Source organism: Equus quagga, chromosome 13 (genome assembly GCF_021613505.1).
Source record: "Equus quagga isolate Etosha38 chromosome 13, UCLA_HA_Equagga_1.0, whole genome shotgun sequence".
Taxonomy (NCBI): Eukaryota; Metazoa; Chordata; class Mammalia; order Perissodactyla; family Equidae; genus Equus; species Equus quagga.
Window position 1 is genome coordinate 94,754,261 of NC_060279.1, and position 18,628 is coordinate 94,772,888.

General features: G+C 55.3%; 3 protein-coding genes across 4 annotated transcripts in view; 2 read left to right on the forward strand and 1 right to left on the reverse strand.

Moving 5' to 3' along the window:
- Positions 1-18,628, forward strand: part of LOC124251347 (carcinoembryonic antigen-related cell adhesion molecule 1-like) — a 1,036,279-nt gene that overhangs the window by 491,354 nt on the left and 526,297 nt on the right. The gene's annotated exons all lie outside the window — the stretch shown is intronic.
- Positions 447-6,952, forward strand: ZNF526 (zinc finger protein 526). Of its 2 annotated transcripts, XM_046684081.1 has the most exons (3): positions 447-529; positions 2,389-2,489; positions 2,580-6,952. In XM_046684081.1, exon 3 carries the CDS (start codon positions 2,597-2,599, stop codon positions 4,604-4,606), a length of 2,010 nt encoding a protein of 669 aa, XP_046540037.1. In that variant the 5' UTR covers positions 447-529; positions 2,389-2,489; positions 2,580-2,596; the 3' UTR covers positions 4,607-6,952. The 2 variants fall into 2 exon arrangements, with proteins under 2 accessions (XP_046540037.1, XP_046540038.1); XM_046684082.1 differs by lacking the exon at positions 2,389-2,489 and having other exon boundaries at positions 455-529.
- GSK3A (glycogen synthase kinase 3 alpha) lies at positions 7,631-17,383 on the reverse strand. Its single transcript, XM_046684095.1, has 11 exons — positions 16,979-17,383; positions 15,070-15,257; positions 13,611-13,694; positions 13,357-13,467; positions 11,590-11,720; positions 11,389-11,495; positions 10,370-10,467; positions 10,197-10,292; positions 9,592-9,778; positions 9,153-9,245; positions 7,631-8,309 (listed from the first exon to the last, which is right to left on the reverse strand). Exons 1-11 carry the CDS (start codon positions 17,259-17,261, stop codon positions 8,236-8,238), a joined length of 1,452 nt encoding a protein of 483 aa, XP_046540051.1. The 5' UTR covers positions 17,262-17,383; the 3' UTR covers positions 7,631-8,235.

The following is an 18,628-nucleotide window of genomic DNA, read 5'->3' on the forward strand; positions in this document are numbered from 1 at the left end:
TTTGATTTGATCCAATCCCCTCAGCAGCCTTTGAGGTGGATGTGATTAAGCCCATTTGACACGGGAATAAAAGTGAGGCACGGAGAGGGGAAGTATCTCAAGTGTGTCTGGCTTCATAGCCTTTCGGAAGGTTCTCGGAAATGCTTATCTCTTCAGCTATGAAATGACACCTCTGTCAAGGTCTCCCGCAGCCCAGTCCACTCCTTAGGCCCTCGCTTTCTAACGATGCCCACTAGTCTTCACTTGGAGATTTTTGGTGTAGGAGTGGCCCGGGAGAACTGCGCAGGCGCTTCTCGGAGCCCGGAGCCCCGCCCACAGGGCACAGTTGTGTGCGTGGAGAAACTCGCGGAGCCCCGCCTGAGCGCCAACACGCAGGCGCAAGGGCGCGTGCGCTCCGCTCTAGGTTCTGATTGGCCGTCACTGTAAGGGCGCCGCCCAATGGGAGGCGTGGATAGTGAGGGGTCCCGCACGCCTGGAGGAGAGGGTCTGTGTCAAGAGCGGCGGGGACTGCAGGAGGGAAGAGAGACGGGTGAGGGCGCCGCGGGGCGGGCCGGGGAAGAGAGCGCTGGGCTTACGGAGAGGGCGGAGGGAGAACGAAGGGGACACTGTGGGTCGAAGAGCTTTGGGGCCTTCGCTAGGGCGGGAGCGGCGCGGAGTGGAAGGAGAGCGCTCCTTCCTGTGTGCCCTGGAGCATTGATTGAGCTCACGCAGTGTGCAGGACCCTACCCTTGAGGTCACCGGGCCCCTGCCCCTTGCGAGGAGCTCTCAGGCTGCGGCGTTGATAACTCTGGTCGGAGAAATGGGATGTGTAGCGGGAAAGTTGACCCTAGTGTGTTCTTTCTTGGAAGGACTTACTGATCTCCTGTATGAAAAGCCCCCATCTCTCCCCCCAGTGATTCACAATCCAGGATTGGGAAGCGGGGAATGTAGGTGAGGAAAGTACAAATTTTAGGTCTCTCAGGCTACCTTCTAAAAGGACATGTACTGGGTGCCTACTTGGTGTAAACCTTACACCAGGCACTGGGCCTCACCCCAGGGGAGTTCTCTGGAGTGGGACTGTAAACAAGGAAAAACTGAGCGCTCAGGCCCCTGGTTGACTACTTCTAGGAAGATCGTTTCTTGAATGTCTGATGGACAGGACCCTGGCAACTCAAAAGTTAGTGAGAAAGTTGGAATAGGTAATTGAGGAAAGTTTAGCTCTTGCGCTTTTAGTGAATCATTTATTTAAGGAGCATCTATTGGACACCAGCTGAAAACAGGGCCCTGTGCTGGGCTGTGTTATTGTGGGGATTCACAGTCTAATAGGAGAGTTGGTCTGTTGGGAGAAGTGGAATGTGCACAGGGACAGTTAAACTCTCAGGGCGTCATTTCCTGGAGGGAGCATTATTCATTCACTGAATATCTACTGAGTGCCTATTGTGTGTTAAGCATTGTTTTTGGCAATGGAAATACATCAGTGATGAGCAGACTAAAATCCCTGCCCTCTGGGAGCTTAATATGAGCAACTTTTGTGTGCCAGGCTTTAAGCTGAACTCCACCTGCCCTCTGGCACTGAGATGGAGACGGTGGGGGTTGCATTCAGAAAATTACCTCCTAGGCCTGTGAGGGGCAGTCATTTGCTGAGGGGACTTTGAGCCCCTGCTGTGTGAAGGGGCCTGGGTTGGGTTGAGCCCACACATGTAGAAGGGGAAATAGGGCACATAGAGGGAAGTTCAAAAGTTAAAACCCCTGCCTCTGGTTGGTGATTTTGTGGATGACCCTGCAATGAATCAGAGCCGCCCCTGCCTGCGAATTCAGTCCAGAGAGGAACAGAGACTCTATCCCAAGTTCATGATATTTGCTATGGTAGAGGTGGCACAGGATACTATAGAAACCCTGAGGAGGAGGGAGTGGCCGCCACCCTGAGGATGTAGACTTGTTGTCACAAAGGAAATGCTGGATAGGAGTTTGCTAGAGAAGAAGAGGAGAGAGCTTTCTTGGCTGAAGGAATAGCGACATCAAAAACTCAGGGTCCAAAACAGCATTTCTGAAGAACTACAAGTAATGGTTTTGTCTAACCTTTATCGAGTACCAGAGATGGACTTTGTGGTCAGTACTTCTTTTAGCCCCATTTCACAAGTGAGAAAACAGTCTCCGACAAAGTGGTAGAGCTTATATTCAAGCCAAGGGCAGTCTGATCACAGGGCCTGTTCTCTTAGACACTTTGCTTTGCTGCCTCTCTATGTGTACATGTAGAAGGAGAAAAGGTGCCTTGCAGAGAGGAAACTGCCCAGGCAAAGGCCAAGAGGCCCAAAAAGACCTGTGTTCTTGGAAAGGGTGTGACTGGTCCTCTGGGTAAAGAGGGCAGCGTGAGAGGCCACACTGAGGAGGGCTGTCTCTCTCCTGCAGATGCCTGGCCACCATGGGGCACATGTCAGCTTCTGAGTCTCAGACTCATTGAAGACTGAGGCATAAACATTGGATCCAGACTCCTTGATTCATAGAGGCTGGTGAGTGACAGGATGGGCAGGGGAACTCCTGAGACATCCCTCCTCCCCTTGGGTTCCTGGTGTCTCACCAGCTCCCTCTTCTTTCTCCAGGCACTGCCTTCCCCACAATGGCAGAGGTGGTAGCTGAGGTGGCTGAGATACCAACACAGATGTCGCCAGGGGCAATGGAGATGTCAACACCAGTGTTAGGGGAGATCACAGAGATGTCAACAGAGGTGACTGAGATGACACCTGGGGAAGCCCTTGCCTCATCCCTCTTCTTCCAGCACCACCAGTTCATGTGTTCTGAGTGTGGCAGCCTCTACAATACACTGGAGGAAGTCCTCTCACACCAAGAGCAGCATGTGCCCACTGTCACAGAGGAGGAGGCACTGGCCACCCAGGACGCCGGCCTGGATCCAGAGCTAATGCCAGGCACTGAGGATGGGCCTTTCCAGTGCGGTGAGTGCAGCCAGCTCATCCTTTCCCCCAGCGAGCTCCTGGCCCACCAGGATGCCCACCTCCGGGAATCTGCAAGCCAGATCCAGTACCAGTGTGGGGACTGTCAGGAGCTCTTCCCCTCGCCTGAGCTGTGGGTGGCTCATCGCAAGGCCCAGCACCTTTCTGCTGCAGCAGCCGAACCACCAGTGCCACTGCCTCTGCCTCCCCCAACACCGCCACCCCCACCTGCCTCTCCACTGGAAGTCAGGATGGAGCCCTATGAGTGTCCTGAGTGCTCTACCCTCTGTGCCACCCCTGAGGAGTTCTTGGAGCATCAAGGCACCCACTTTGACTCCCTAGAGAAGGAAGAGTGCAATGGGCTAGAGGAGGAAGAAGAAGATGAAGAGGATGATGAAGATGATGAAGAGACAGAGGACGAGGAGGCAGTGGCAGAGGGTGGTAGTGATGCTATGGGAGGCAACAAGTCCACAGCCAGCCGGGCCCAGAGCTGTGGGGATTGTCCTCAACACTGGACCTCAGCAGGGGCACGCCGGCGACACCGGCGCGCATCCCGGGGCCCAGCATCAGCAGCCCATCCCTTTCACTGCAGCCAGTGCCAGCGCAGCTTCAGCTCAGCAAACCGGCTGCTGGCTCATGGGCGGGCCCATGTTGGTGGCACACACGAGTGTACAACCTGCTCCAAGGTCTTCAAGAAAGCAGCCTCACTGGAGCAGCACCTGCGGCTGCACCGCGGTGAAGCCCGCTACCTTTGCGTGGACTGTGGCCGTGGCTTCAGCACAGAACTCACGTTGGTGGCCCACCGGCGGGCCCACACTGCCAACCCACTGCATCGCTGCCGCTGCGGCAAGACCTTCAGCAACATGACCAAGTTCCTCTACCACCGGCGCACCCATGCCGGCAAGAGCGGGGCGCCCCCCACGGCGACAGCCTCCGCAACTCCAGCAGAGCCCACACCCCCACCGCCGCCCCCTCCCCCACCAGCCCAGCTGCCCTGCCCACAGTGCGCCAAGTCCTTTGCCTCAGCCTCCCGGCTTTCCCGGCACCGGCGCGCAGTCCATGGGCCCCCCGAACGGCGGCACCGCTGTGGTGTTTGTGGCAAGGGCTTCAAGAAGCTGGTCCACGTGCGCAACCACCTGCGGACACACACCGGCGAGAGGCCCTTCCAGTGCCACTCGTGTGGCAAGACCTTTGCTTCTCTGGCCAATCTCAGCCGCCACCAGCTGACCCACACAGGCGTGCGTCCCTACCAATGCCTGGACTGTGGCAAGCGCTTCACACAGAGCTCCAACCTACAGCAGCACCGGAGGCTGCACCTGCGGCCAGTCGCCTTCGCCCGCGCACCCCGCCTCCCCATCACTGGTCTCTACAATAAGAGCCCCTACTACTGCGGGACCTGCGGCCGCTGGTTCCGTGCCATGGCGGGCCTGCGGCTGCATCAGCGGGTCCATGCCCGAGCACGAATGATGACACTGCAGCCACCCAGATCACCGCCTCCCGCCCCACCCCCACCCCCCGAGCCTCAGCAGACTATCATGTGCACGGAGCTCGGGGAGACCATCGCCATCATTGAGACGTCCCAGCCACTGGCACTTGAGGACACGCTGCAGCTGTGCCAGGCGGCACTGGGAGCCAGTGAAGCGAGCGGGCTGTTGCAGTTGGACACGACCTTCGTGTGACCCAGCTGAAGAGCAACAATAAAAAAGTTTGGTTGCAACAGCAAGTATGGGCACCTCTGGGGAAAAAGGGGACCACTCCATGGCAAGCCTCTCCAGTGCCCGCCAGGTGCCAGGATCCACCCTGACCTCTTACCCACTGACTCCTCAGAACAGCCCCGCCAGGTTTCTCTTGTCACCTTCCTCTGCCTGAGGGAAAACTGAAGGTCTGAGATGCAATATGATCTATCCCAGGTTACCCTACTGCATTGCAAAGTAGGGTTTGCCAAGGCTCTTTGCTCTCATCATTTTCATGCCCAGCAACATCAGGTAACCTTTCCTGAGCCCCAGCTGTGTGCCAGGTCTGTGCTGGGCACTGTCACATACCTCTTCAGGTCTTTGCTTGTCCCTTGGCCCTAGCCTTCCCTGGACTCTGGGCACCCAGGACTTGGCTCCGTCTGGTGGAAGAAGGCACTTGACCTCTCTGGGCTTCCGTAATCTCACTTTTGACAATGTGGAAGGAAAACTACAGGTACCCAGGTGCTCAGCTGCAGACTGGGTGATGCTGGAGACCCAGGAACGAGTCAAACACGGGCTCTGCCCCAGGAAGCACACAGTGGGGTAGGACAAACCCAAGTACAGATGGCCTTGCTCCCTATTGTGTCTCATTGATTCATTCAGCCTGGGTGTCCTAAGGCCTACCTCCTGTGTGCTGAGTGATGCTGGGGGCCAGAGATATCAGGCCTCTGCTCCTGGGGAGACAGACAGATCTCAGCCCCAGATCCTCAGGGCTACAGTGGGGATGTGCAGGGCCAGTGGGATCCTGGAGCAGGCAACAGGCCTCCATGGTGGGAGATGAGGAGTCAGAGACTTCCTAGAGGAGATAGTCCTTGAAGAAAAGGTAGGAATCTGCTAGTGGAAGAGGAAGAGAACATTTCAGGCAGACAGCACTGCAAGGATGGTGGGTTCTTGGTATACTTGGAGACTGTCCAGTTATTCACAGCTACAGTGAAGCCGACATTTGACTGCCTAGCCGTGGCAGGCACCACAGTTAGCACTAGACATGTATTATGATCCCAGCGGGTCTATGAGGTGACCTCAGTATCATCCCTGTTGTAAAGATGAGAAAACAGGATCAGAGACTGGCCCGGGGTCTCACAGCTAGGCAGTGGCCTTGCTGAGATTTGAATCCAAGCTTCAGCCACGTCTGTAACCAGTGCTGTTCAGTGATTGTTCCCTGAAACCCATGCAGGGGCCAGGGGCTCAGAGGAGGATTCATTGTAACTGGAGGAAGTGAGCTGGTGTAACAGAACAGTTGGGGTTTGATGGGGCCACAAAAGATCAAAGGCCTTGGTGACAGGAAGGGATCCTCAACCTTTCCAAAGATTACCTGGGGTGACAATCCTTCCCTCTAAATGGAAGCAGGTGATTTATGACAGGTCAGAGGGGGAGGCTCCTCCCAGGCCTCTGCAGACTAAGGTGCTTAATGCAGGTGAGGCAAAACAAGGCTAGGCAGAGGAGGGGCCATGAGGCAGGGAAGGAGGGAGGCCTAGACCTGGGAAGGCCTTGAAAGCCAGGTTAAGAATTTGGGGTGTGTGGGAGAGGGGGGATGGGAGAGTCATAAGTTGGGGTTAGGGCTCCCTGGTGTCATGGTTGGGTAAGGGGGAGGCTGAAGATGGTCCAGGAGGGAGAAGATGGGGCCAGAACCAGGCAGAGGCCATGGCGGTGGGAGGAGGGGGAGGGCCACCTTCTGATCTCATGGCCAACTAGACATGAACAGCAGGAAGAGGGTCCCCACAAGCCCAAGGTCTGCCCCTTGCCCAGACCAGCCCTTCCCCGCTCATCTGGTCTACTTGCTCTATGTATTCATCTTATGAACGATGTGCTGCCCTCATGGTGTTGAGCAGGGAGGGCTTGGGTTTATTCTGGGCTGTATACAGATGCCCCTGGGGCTGGCCTCAGCAGACTGAAGAGCCCAGGTGCCACAGGAACAGTCCCTGAACTCCCTCTGGGACATGTTCAAAACTCCTCTCCCTTTTTCTTAACAAGTGGAATCCAGCAGAAGACATGTCAGTTGCTCCTTCCCAGGCCCCCTTCCATTTTTGGGGCCTCCTGCTCTCACGTACCATTGGCATCATGTGGAAGAGATGCCATTTCCCTTTGAACATGGCCCTACCATGTTTTCAAAGCAAGGAGAAAAGCCAGGCCAACCTTACCAGGGTTGTCGCTTCCCAGCATCCCTAAGAAGTGGGCCAGGTAGGTGCCCTGTTTAAGGCAGAAATGAAGGCAGGGGCCGACCCCGTGGCCAAGTGATTAAGTTCGCGTGCTCCGCTTCAGCAGCCCAGGGTTTTGCAGGTTCAGATCCTAGGTACTGAGCTAGCACTGCTCATCAAGCCATGCTGAGGCGGCATCCTACATAGAACTAGAAGGACCCACAACTAGAATATACAACTACATACTGGGGGCTTCAGGGAGAAGGGGGGAAAAAAAGGAAGATTGGCAACAGGTGTTAGCTCAGGGCCAATCTAAAAAAAAAAAAAAAGAAATGAAGGCATGGGGATCTACTAGGGTTCACAGATGGCTCCTCTGCCTCCTTCCCTGCCACTAAGGCTGTTTTGGCCTGAGTGACCCCTCATCATCCTGTGTCCCCTTGAAGCAGTAGGTAGCTCAGGCTATGAGACAGAGAGCCCTTTGTTCAAGTCTTCACTCTGCCATTTGCTCTGTGGCCTTGACCTCTCTGGTCCCCAGTTCTCTCACTTATCACCTGGGGATGACAGTGCCTCCCTCTCTAGGCAGGAGGAGATGATCTGTGCTGGGTCTGGGGACAAGCTCCACCCGGGCCTCTGCAGTAGCTACACTGCACGTGCAGAGGAGAGCTGAGGCGCAGGAAGGTTGGGCACCTGAGCCAGGGCTGGGACTCAGGTCTCTGACAGCCTAGCTTGGGTTTACTCTACCCTGTTCCCTTGCCTGAGATGCAGCCCACTCCTATCCCAGGACAGGCCCCCAGGCACCTCCCTCACCTCTGGAAACAGGTAGCCAGACAGGAAGCAGGTTTTCATGCCAATAATTTATTGAACGGAGGTCTGTACACAGGCAAACCTTACTGTGGAAACTAAGACATCAGGAGCTCCCCCACTCCCCCAGCCCTCCAGGGTGGGGAGAGGAGGGAGGAGACCTTAGGGGCAGAGGACAGGAGAGGGGACACTGCTGTAGGAGGGGGAGGGGCCAGGTTGGACGGTGCGAATCGACGTTTTCTTTAAGAAAAAAATTATAACAATCTATTTACACCCGGGGGCCAGGAAAGGGAAGAGGAGATGGGCTGGTCTGGTTCTATTTACAAGGGACACAGGAGGGGAGGGAGGTTGGAGGAGGTGGAGGCCTGGGGGGAGTGGAGGGGGCCAACAGGCTAGGAGGTCCCTATGCCCCCAACCCCTGTCCTTCCTTCTCTTCCCTCCCCACAACCAGTTAAAATCCTCTTAAAAAGCCCACCACAGGGGTGAGGCTAGTGAGGGAGGGACTGGAGGTGGGGACAGGGACTCATTTACCTCTGCCCTCTAGTCTCGGGGCCGGCCAGGGCAGGAGCTTGATGGGCTATGGCCCCCCTTCCCAGCCTCACTTGGGGCTCCCAGATGGAAGGGTAGTTGGCGGGGCCCTCAGGAAGAGTTAGTGAGGGGAGCTGTGGCTTCGGTCGACGGCCAGTCGGAGGTGGTCTGAGCCTCATTTAAAGCTGAGGGCGGAGGATGGAGCAAACTATTAGCTTTTGCCTTTTAGACCCGCCCACCCCCAAGAACAGGAAGTCAGTATGAGATGCTACATTAGAAATCGAAAGCTGTCACTTTAGGTCCCGGGGTTGCAGACTCAAATGCCAAAGGACCAAGTTGGGCACTGAGTGACTCACACCAGGGAGCCAGGCCCCACAGAAAAGGTGCAGCCGGAATCCGCTGCAGCTGACAAGACTGCCCTGAGGAAGGGCAGGCCCACTGCTGCCCAGTCTGATTTTCTTCCCCAAGAGAAACAGGAAATCTTGATTTGTACATGAGATGGCCCCAGTTTTTAAATGTGGACAACAACTTCTTGTTTTGTTTGTGCAAACCAAACATATATGTCTTTGGTTTTCCAGTTAGCATTTAAACACAAATACAGGCAATAATGCCCTACAAAGGAGGCCATTCACATGTTGTAAATATGCTTTCTATACTATCAAAAGATCAACAATTTTGGGGCCGGCCTGGTGGTGCAGTGGTTAAGTGCGCACATTCCGCTTCAGCGGCTCGTGGTTCGCTGGTTCGGATCCTGGGTGTGGACATGGCACTGCTTGGCAAGCCATGCTGTGGTAGGCGTCCCACATATAAAGTAGAGGAAGATGGGCAAGGATGTTAGCTCAGGGCCAGACTTCCTCAGCAAAAAGAGGAGGATTGGCAGCAGTTAGCTCAGGGCTAATCTTCCTCAAAAAAAAAAAAAGATCAACAATTTTGAAATACCTGCGGGAAACTCAGGGGCTGTGAGAACAGGCCCACCCCCTAGGCTGAGACATGCTGCTTTGACCTGCAGCAAATGGCCCCCAACTTACCTTGTGAGGATGGAGTGAGTGTGGCAGTGCCCGCCGGGGACCTCAAGTGAGGAGGGATGAGAATGGCGTTGAGAGATGGCTGGATGGAGAGTTCTAGAAACAGGAATGGACATGCCCAATCAGGGGGCAGGGCATCTGGAGACCCAGTTGGCGTTAGAAAGGGGCACCAAATGGGGACCCAGCTCTTGGCAAGGCCAGTTGTTTGTAGACACATGTAGCCAGTGAATGCTTTAAATGAAAAACTAGAAAGAGCCTTGCACAGGGGATTGCAGAGTGTGTGAATCAGGTTTGGGTCTCCCTGAATTAGGGGGCATCTCCTGAGTCCCAGGCCTTCCTTGTAACCCACCCTCAGTTCCCCACTCCTGTCTTCAACACCAAGGTCTTCTCCACAACCTTTGGCTGCCCCTCCAGCTCCCCAGATCCCAGGCTGTGCCCTCACCGCCAGGACTGAAATTGAAGAGGGGGGGTAGCGGGCGGTTGTTGGGGAGCTGGGTTCCGGGACATCGCAGTTCATCAAAGAAGCTGTGGGCACAGGCTTCCAGCGGGGAGAGCCTCGAGGACGGTGTGTACTCCAGCAGGCTAGAGCAGAGCGCGATGGCCTCAGGCGGCGTTCGAGATTTAAACACCTGGGGGGAAGCGGGGGCACAGGGTCATGAGGGCAAGATGCCCCAGGCACTGGCGTACTCCTGCACCTCACTGCCGCAGTGCCCACAGCAAATACGACTGCCAGCTTCCCATGAACCCACCTTCCAAATGAGGAAACTGAGGTACCACCTCGAAGGGGGGTCAGTCTCTATCAGGTGAGCAGCCCACCCAGGTCATCACTTAGCCCTGCTGTGAGCCTGTTTCCCCACCATAAAAATGGGACTTTTAAATTTACTGTGGATCCTGAACTTTTAGAGTATAAGAAATTCCACAAACTTTGAAATCTGATGAAAGTTACTGACCCGCTCCCAAGCCATGACTCTGTAGCCAGGTCCCCAGACCAGCTGGCCTCCAGTGAGGACCTCAGCCATGCTGCCTGAGCCCCCAGCCCTGCCCCACCTTTGTCCAGGGGTGAGCTTTAATCTGAGGGAACTTGAACTCCGTGTAGTTGGGGTTCATCTCTCGGATCTGTTCCCGGGTTGGTGTTCCCAGCACCTGTAGGGAAAGGGAGGGGTCTGAGGCAAGGCCCCTTCCCTGAGCCCCACCCCTGCCCACCCTGGCCCTGCCCTCACCTTGATGATCTCCACCAGCTGGTCTACCCCACTGTCCCCAGGGAAGATGGGCTGGCCCAGGAGGAGCTCAGCCAGTACACAGCCAGCTGACCACACATCTGAAGGGGGATGGGGGAGGGTCAGGGTGAGGCGAGCAGGGTTACCATGCCCATTCCCTCACCAACACTTCCACTCCTCGTGGTCATCCTGAGAAGTGCCAGGAGCCCCATTTTCTCGGCTCAGAGAGGAAGCGCCAAGGTCATACACAGTTTAGGAACACTGGAGCCTGACTGAACCTCCAGGTCTGCCTGACTGTGCCGCACTCTCCAATCTTTGTGTTTCCAGCCCTCACTGCCTCTCTCTGCTCAGCGACCCCAGCAAGCCCTTTCTCTGCCTCTAGCCTGGAGGGCAGACCAACAGGCCTAGAACAGGCACTTGTGTTCACAAAGCCTTAAGTCCTGGGCTGCCTTACTCACTTTCTAGCCTCTGGCCTGCCCACGGGAACAGCTGCAGCCTAGTAGTCTCACCCCATCCTGGTCTGTACTTGACCCCCAAGGCACAAGTTCACACCTAGGGACCACACACTTTCCTCAAACTGCTGACGAGTGTTCTCTTTCAAACCTTTCCACACTCTCTCCTCATGCCTGGAAGGTGGCACTGTCATCCCTACCAACAGGGAAGGACAGAGAGGCCCTGTGAGCAGGTCACACCCTCATGGTGGCACAGCCTTACCTCGATTCCCCCAAGGTCATTGTCACAGCCCTCCCCACCCCACCCCAGCTAAGAAAAGAGGGCTGACTAGGAGGTTCCAGAGCCGGTATGGACTCTGGAGGCAGGTCAGCTTTCAAAGCCCAGTCCTGCCCCGTCCCAGCAGTGCAACTGCGGGCAGCGTACAACAACATGGCCCTCCTAAGTTTGTGAGGACTGGATTAAAGAACGGATGTTAAGCTTTTATCACTGAGCCTGGCAGACACACACAGACAGAATTAAAAAACTGCCATGACTGCCACTCCCTATCTCCACCCTCCCCTAAGTCTGACCGATGGATGAGGTGTAATCAGTGGCTCCGAAGATCAGCTCCGGGGCCCGGTAGTAGCGAGAACAGATGTAGGACACGTTGGGCTCCCCCCGGACCAACTGTTTTGCACTGTGAGAAGAGATGGGCAGGAGTAAACACAAAGCAAGAGTCCAGGTCCCTCCTCGCCCCTTCAGCCACCACGCAAACCCCAGGCCAGGCCTACCTGCCAAAATCGCAGAGCTTGAGGACAGCAGTGTCGGGGTCCACCAGCAGGTTCTGAGGCTTGATGTCACGGTGACACACACCTTGGGAGTGGATGTAGGCCAAGCTCCGGAAGAGCTGGTACATGTACACCTGGGGCAGGCAGGGACAGCAGAACTCCAGCCCAGCTCTCCCCCAGAGCACGCCACTGCTCCACCCTCTGGCCTGAAGAGCCCTTCCAGGCCCACTCTCCCAGACTTGAAAACTCTTCTGCTGCCCCCTGGTTCTCCAGCTTTAATATGCACCAGAACCACATGGTGGCCTTATTAAAACAGGGACTGTTGGGCCTACTCCCAGAGTTTCTGATTCAGCAAGTTCAGGATGGGGCATCTGCAACAAGCCCCCCAGTGCTGGTGCTGGTCCACAGTTTGAGAACTACTGCTTCGATCACACACCTCAGCAAAAGCCTGATAAATAAGACAGGGACCTCAGGAAGGCCTGTTTTAAAGTAGGGTGGGGAGCCAGGCACTCAGTTCCCCCCTCACCAAAACCACTGGCTATAGAAAGGGCTCAGCCTCCTTCACCCACCAGTCAAAACCACCCTGCCCCCTCCAGCTGGATTTTCCTGTCACTCTCCCTCCCGCTGACTAGAATATAAGTGCCAAGAGGGCAGGGATCTTTGTGCTTTCATCACTGCCACATCCCCCAGGGCTTAGATCAGTGCCTGGCACGTAATAACTGCTCAGGGCTGCTTCCTGGGCCCCCTCCTCTGTTCACGCTGCCCTTGGCCAGAGATGTCACTTCCTCACCCTGCACCTGGTCTCCTCCTAGAAGCCTTCCTTGATCCTGCTCACTCCCAAAGCAGGCAGGGCTGGGGCCTCCTGTTTCCTGAATTCCCTGTGCTCCTCCTACTATGGCAGGTGTTAGTAGTTTTCTAGTTCTCTGTGATGATACCTGTCTACCCTGCTCAACTGAGAGCTTTGGGAGCAAGGCCTAGGTCTCAGTCAGCTAGGCCTCTGCAGCTGCTCAGGGCTGGGCCCCGCACACAGGCAGCCACAGGACAGATTCACCAAACCAGAGAACCCCCTCCCAAGAGATGAGGTCCCACAGCACCAACCACTGGTAGAGCCCTGTGGCTCGCCTAGACTTAGGGTGCGTAAAGCTGTAGGAGGAGCAGCTGGGCCCCAAGCAACCTCCAGCAAACCTGAACCCACCCACCCACCTCCTCCCAATGCAGCAGGCTGCTCCAGCCTCTGTTCTCCACACCATCCCTAGGCTCATTTATTCATTCATTCAAATACCTCCTGAGGGACAGTAACACCCAGGGCACAGCACCAGGCAGTGGAGAATGAACCTGCACAGATGGTGGATGAAGATATGTGCTTTCCTGGCTCTGTGGACACTAACCTTCCTCCACTCCTGCCTCCTTTCCACCCCTCTCTGCCAAGGCTCAGAAGGCCAAGACTGACCTCAATATCTCCTCATCTGCGGTCTCAGTCCCACTCCCTGATTCTGAGCTAAGCCCACCAACACTACTAGCACCACTGGGCTCCCAGTGGACTCAAGCAGGTACCTTGAAGCCTCCCCAGCCCCCATTAGCCCACCTCCGAGATTCAGTCAGGCCTCAGGCAGGGCTGCCCTGCATTTGGGTATGGGGACAAGGGCAGGGAACATGAGGCCCCCAAAGATCAACGGAAACTTGGAGGATGAGGGAACCTGAAGAAGGCAGGAGGGTCGGGAGCCCCTGGCTTTGTGGGCTTGGGCCCCAGCAGCCTGCCTGCCTGCCCACCTTGACATAGATGATAGGGATGGTCAACTTGGCCTTGGTGAAATGACGGGCCACCCGGTACACCGTCTCGGGCACATATTCCAGCACCAAATTTAGGTAAAGCTCATCTTTCTGCAGAGAGCAAAGGAGAAAAAGGCGAGGAAGCGGGGAGGGAAGGTTTGTGGGGAATAATGGGGGAGGACTGGCAATCACGAGAAAGGCAGGGAGGAACTGGTGAGTCAAGGTAGAGGACTCCCCTACACCCAAGAGCTCACCTTCTCCCCACTGGAGTAGAAAAAGTATCTCAGCCTCACAATATTGCAGTGGTCCAGCTTACGCATAATCTGCAGCTCTCGGTTCTTGGAGGCAAAGGAAGAAAGCCTCAGAAAACAACCAATTCTCTCTGCCTCCTCTCCCTAGCACCCCTCACCACAGCCCTTCTCCCCCATTCCTGCCAACAGAGTCAGGCAGCTACTCCCTGGGTCCCCCTTCTGGGGAAGCCCCCAATTCCTCACGCCCAACCCAGTCCCCTCAGAGAAAGGCTAGAGGTCTATAGGCTAAACCTCAACCACACATGTGCTGTCTTCAGCCCACTTTTAAAAAATGTTCGATTTACTGCTGATATTTGAAAATCAAATGACATCACACACAAATCCAGTTTTCCAGCTTCTCTTGAAAAATCAGATGATGTGGCCACATGAGGCACAGTGACAACAGACAAGTAGTGGCCATCCAGTTCACCTGGGTCCCCACTCTTCCTTATTGCTTCCCCTAGAGGCATCTGGGCCCTTGAACCCTGGTTTGGATTCTGAGTCCCAAACTCCAGGCTTCCAATTCTCATCTTCCCAAAAGATGAGATCCAGCCTCAGCCTCTTCCCAGAAAGCCCGGTCTCAGCATTCTCTCCTATTCTGTTTCCCTCCGGGGTCTCAGAACTCCCCACCCTCAGATCCCTCTCACTTCTGGGACTCAACAGAATCAAATTCTGACCAACACCCAGAGCCCCTCCTTCCCAAGAATACTTACTGCCAAGACCCAGGCCCTGACCTGGTTCCCTCCCAGCGTAGGCTCAGTTCTGCTACATCCAGACTAACCTAAAATGCCAGTCCTTCAAACACCAATTATACCACAACTTCCACCTCCTCCATCTCCTTCTAGTTTCCTGGGCCTCCACTAGCTCATAGGGCACCCCTTCCTCCAGGGACAAAGCCCCACACTAAGGCACATGGTTTGTTGAGCGCTGGCAGGCTGAATCTCACCCCGCACTTGCCAAGTACCTGGGCAGAGCTCAATCTTGCAAACATACTCATCAGCCCCATCAGCTTCCTTTCTCCCCTGGGCAGGAGTCTAACTTAGTGGTTGCGGTGAAGGGCTGGGGAATCAGACGTCATATTCTAGTCTTGACTTCGGGCAATTCTCTTATCTGAGTCTTAGTTTCTAGCTCATGCTTACTTATAATGGGAATAACTTATAATGGAAATACCCTCAAAGAATCTTTATGTAAATTAAACAAGACCGGCCTACCAAGCATTTACACAAAGCAGAAGACCAATAAACATCAACTCTGGGCTCTCCTGGAACCCACATTCCCATCTTCCACACAACTCTCCGCTTTCTCCCTCCCCTGTGGCCCATGCTCAGATCCCCTGTGGCACCCCAAGTCCAGCACTCTTGCTGGGGCTCTCTCACCAGTCAGGCCCAGTCAAACCTCCTTGTCCCCATTCCCCCCAAGCTACCTTGAACCTCTTGTCCTGGAGAACCTTCTTGATGGCCACCAGTTCCCTGGTCTCTGCCAGCCGTGCCTGGTACACGACCCCAAATGAGCCATTGCCAATCACTTTGATGTCTGTGTAAGCCACCTCCTGGGAGCGGTCTGGGCCTTGGCCTAGAGTGGCTACCACTGTGGTCACCTTCCCGCTGTCACCTGGGAAACAAAGGGGACACGGGATCCATTGACTTTTCCCCTCTGGCCACCACCCCATCCTGGGGCTGTGGGAGGAAGGGGAATCTCTGAGAAAGCTCACTGGGCGCCTCTGTCCCTTCCTTGTCTTTGAGGACCAGCCCCCTTCCCCTCTTCCCTTCAGGAGAATCCTGCCTCCTCCCATATGAGAGGATACTGACACGTACACCTTTTGCCTTTCAAGGTTCGTCACACCTAATTCCCACTCCTAGTAAGCAGCAAACCACTGGTCCCTGTTGGTTTGAGGAGACAATGACATGCCCAGATGTTGAATCCATCCACTCACCTTACTCCCCTCTGGTCCCTCCTGACTGGGCAAAGCCTGACCTAGCCTCCTCCACTTAAAAAGCGGGAAACCCTGAGGTACTTCTACATTAGGAAAGCACTAATGTTCCTCACATCTCTGGGGATAGTGACCTCTAAGTCCTCCCCTGGTGGAACTGGTAACCTCACCACTGGTTTTAGGTGACAGAAATGAATGACTCCTCCTAGCATGAGTGCTAATACCCTGATGACTTTTTGGGGACCGTTAACCCTTACCCAAATACTCTGGGGTTAGAAAAGGCACTGACCTGGCCTCCTCATCTGTGTGGTCCAGAGACCAGACCCCTTCCTATATGTGGGTGGTCCCTAATGGGCAAGCCAATTGTGAGTATGGTGAACTTGACCTCTATTAACAGTAGGCTATCCCAGTCTCAGTCCTTTGAAGGAAAGCTAGAATTCCCAATTCCATTTTCTGAATGACAGCGAACTTTGGTGGCATTCTTAGGGGATGGTGACCCCTTTTCTTCAGAGAACTGATGAAAGGTTCCCCAAAGGAGTCACTGATGAATCAAATCCATTTTGAGGAGCCAGTGACACCTTCTTTTGGAGAGAGATAATCCTACATAACTATTTTTCCAGAGCCAATGATACCATACCTCAGAATAATGAAAGAGATATATAACCTCAGATTTCCGGTCTACAGGGAACTGTGACCCTCCCCAACCCCAACTCCATTTTTGTGAAAAAAGACCCACCAAGCCATATTTTTTAAAGAACAGTGACTATGGACTTGGTTTGAAGGGTATGCTGACTCCCAATCTGTCCTTATCTCTAAGAAGCAGCAACCATTAATTTCCACCATTGGGGGTACAGTTCTACATATCCTGGATGGTAATGATACTAGGCCTTGTGTTTTAAAAGAGAAGATGACCCAGGTAGCAAGTTTGGACAGCCCTGGCCCTGTTCTTCGGGGACACAGTAACCCCAAGTCCCCATTCTCTACAGAAAAGCAAATTCAGATCCCCCTTTTTGGCTGCTGGTGATGGTGATCTTATTCTTGTTCTCTTTGGGAACAATAACCCTTGAGCCACATTTGCAAGCAACGATGACCCCTGATCCTGTTCTCTGATGGATGGCAATGTCAGATCCCTGTTTTTAAGACTTAAGGACCCAAGACCTCGGTATTAGAAGAAGAGGAACCTGTGATCCCTACTTCTTTTAGAGTTAATAATTCTAATTCTAAACTCCAAGTGATGGTAACTCCCCAAATCCCTTTCTCTGGGATGGGGAGAGCTCACATCCCAGTTTTGGGAGGCACAGTGACCCCTAGCTCCTATCTGGGCATATGGAAGAATCTAATCGACGTTTGAGGGGCTTCAGAATCCTGATCTCCACCCCTCACGGGCGCCGCTAGTACTCACGGCCCAGCTTCACTCCGGGCGGCGGGAAGCTGGTGCCCGCGCCGGGGCCGCCGCTGCCTCCTCCGCCGCTGCCGCTGGGGCCACCTCCGGAGCTCGAGGCCCCCACGCCCCCACCCATGGCTCCGACTGACGCCTTCCCGCCGCCGCTGCCGCCCGGGCCGGAGGCCGAGCCTCCGGGGCCGCCGCCGCCGCCGCCGCCTCCGCCGCCTGGTTCCGCGAACGAACTGGTTCGCGCCCGGCCCGAGCCCCCAGGGCCGCCCCCCGAAGGCGCGCCGCCGCTCATGGCGCCGAGCGCTGGCCCAGGTCGTGGGGCTCGGGCTGCCCGGGCTGCCCAAGCCGCCGCCGCCGCCGCCTCCCCCGGGCTCCGGCCTCTTCCAGGCCGCGCCGCTCGGGCTCCGGCTCCGGCCCAGCGCCCGCCGCGGGGCACGCCGGGAGATGCAGTCCGCCTGCCCTCAGCGCCGCGGTCACCGCCCTCTGCCCGTACGGAGCGCCGCGAGGCACGCCGGGAAATGGAGTCCGCCAAAGCTTCAGAGTAAATCGCGGGGAGGATGCGTCGCGCTGCACGTCGGGAAATAGAGTCCTAAACAATAAGTCGACCAATTGTGCCCACAGCGGACCCTGAAGCACTTTGGGAAGCAGAATCACAGTCGCACATTCACTCCATTGCGGCAACCGTGAGTCCCTAAGTATGCCTCAGAAACGTAGTCGCAGCCACGCCGTCAGCCAGCTATGTACGTCTGATGCACGCCGGGAAACGGAGTCCTGTCGCTCGCTTAGTCTATTGGCTGTGTATGCCGACCGGCCCCAGGTGCACTCTGGGAAATTGAGTCTGCGCCGGTGGACCCGCACATATCGGGCCGCGGGGCAAGCCGGGAAATGGAGTCGTCGCCACGCCCTCACCGCATTGCAGGTGTAAAGCGACTCCCAGAGCACGCCGGGAAATGGAGTCCCATGTGATCCCTTAGCCCCAAGTGGATACTGCAGTTCCGGAGATAGGCTAGGAAATGGAGTAGGTATAGCGCTCCTCCTCCCTCGTGCACTAGGCCGCAGTCCCTGCCGGGAAATGTAGTCAACACCACGGCTTCAGAGCAGTTGCTACAGCGAGCTTTTGTGTCTTCTGGGAAATGGAGTTCAAGGCAGCCTCCCCATTGACTGAAGGGGAGGGATCTACTTTGAGCTCGAAGCACGCTGGAGAATAGTCCAGACCGAATTCTGACCCTTTGTGATGCGAGACTTCAGAGGCTTGCTGGGAAGTGGAGTCCAATGGGTACCTTTGGGAGAGCGTGAGCGAAAAGTAAAAGACAGCAGTCCCCTGAGGAGACTGAAGAGTGTTTCAACGCCTCCTTCCCCGCCCCCCAGATCACAAGAAAGAACCGAAGTCGGTCACGGGCTACTGGAAAATGAAGTCCAAACACTCGCTTCAAGTTCCAAGTTTCCACAAATCGGAAAGAAAACCCTCCGCGAACGATTTGGGAAAGAGTTTCCGGCGGTTTCTCAGAACAATACCGTTTTCGGATACAGTCTAGCTGTTTCTAGCAATGTGGGTTGCACCAGGAGAGTTAGCCGAGTATTAAAAGAGATAAAAGTAGAATTTGTCTTGAACTCCCATTCAGTTTTTTGCGTCCTCTCGCTTCCTAATTACAGGATCCT

Bases quoted from the DNA above. Each gene is read 5' to 3' on its own strand.
- ZNF526 (XM_046684081.1), top strand. From the start codon at position 2,597: ATGGCAGAGGTGGTAGCTGAGGTGGCTGAGATACCAACACAGATGTCG.
- GSK3A (XM_046684095.1), bottom strand. From the start codon at position 17,261: ATGAGCGGCGGCGCGCCTTCGGGGGGCGGCCCTGGGGGCTCGGGCCGG. The intron at 13,468-13,610 runs GTGAGCTCTTGG...TGCTCTCTGCAG, and splicing joins TCTACTCCAGTGGGGAGAAG to AAAGATGAGCTTTACCTAAA. The intron at 10,293-10,369 runs GTGAGGGCAGGG...CTTTCCCTACAG, and splicing joins AGCTGGTGGAGATCATCAAG to GTGCTGGGAACACCAACCCG.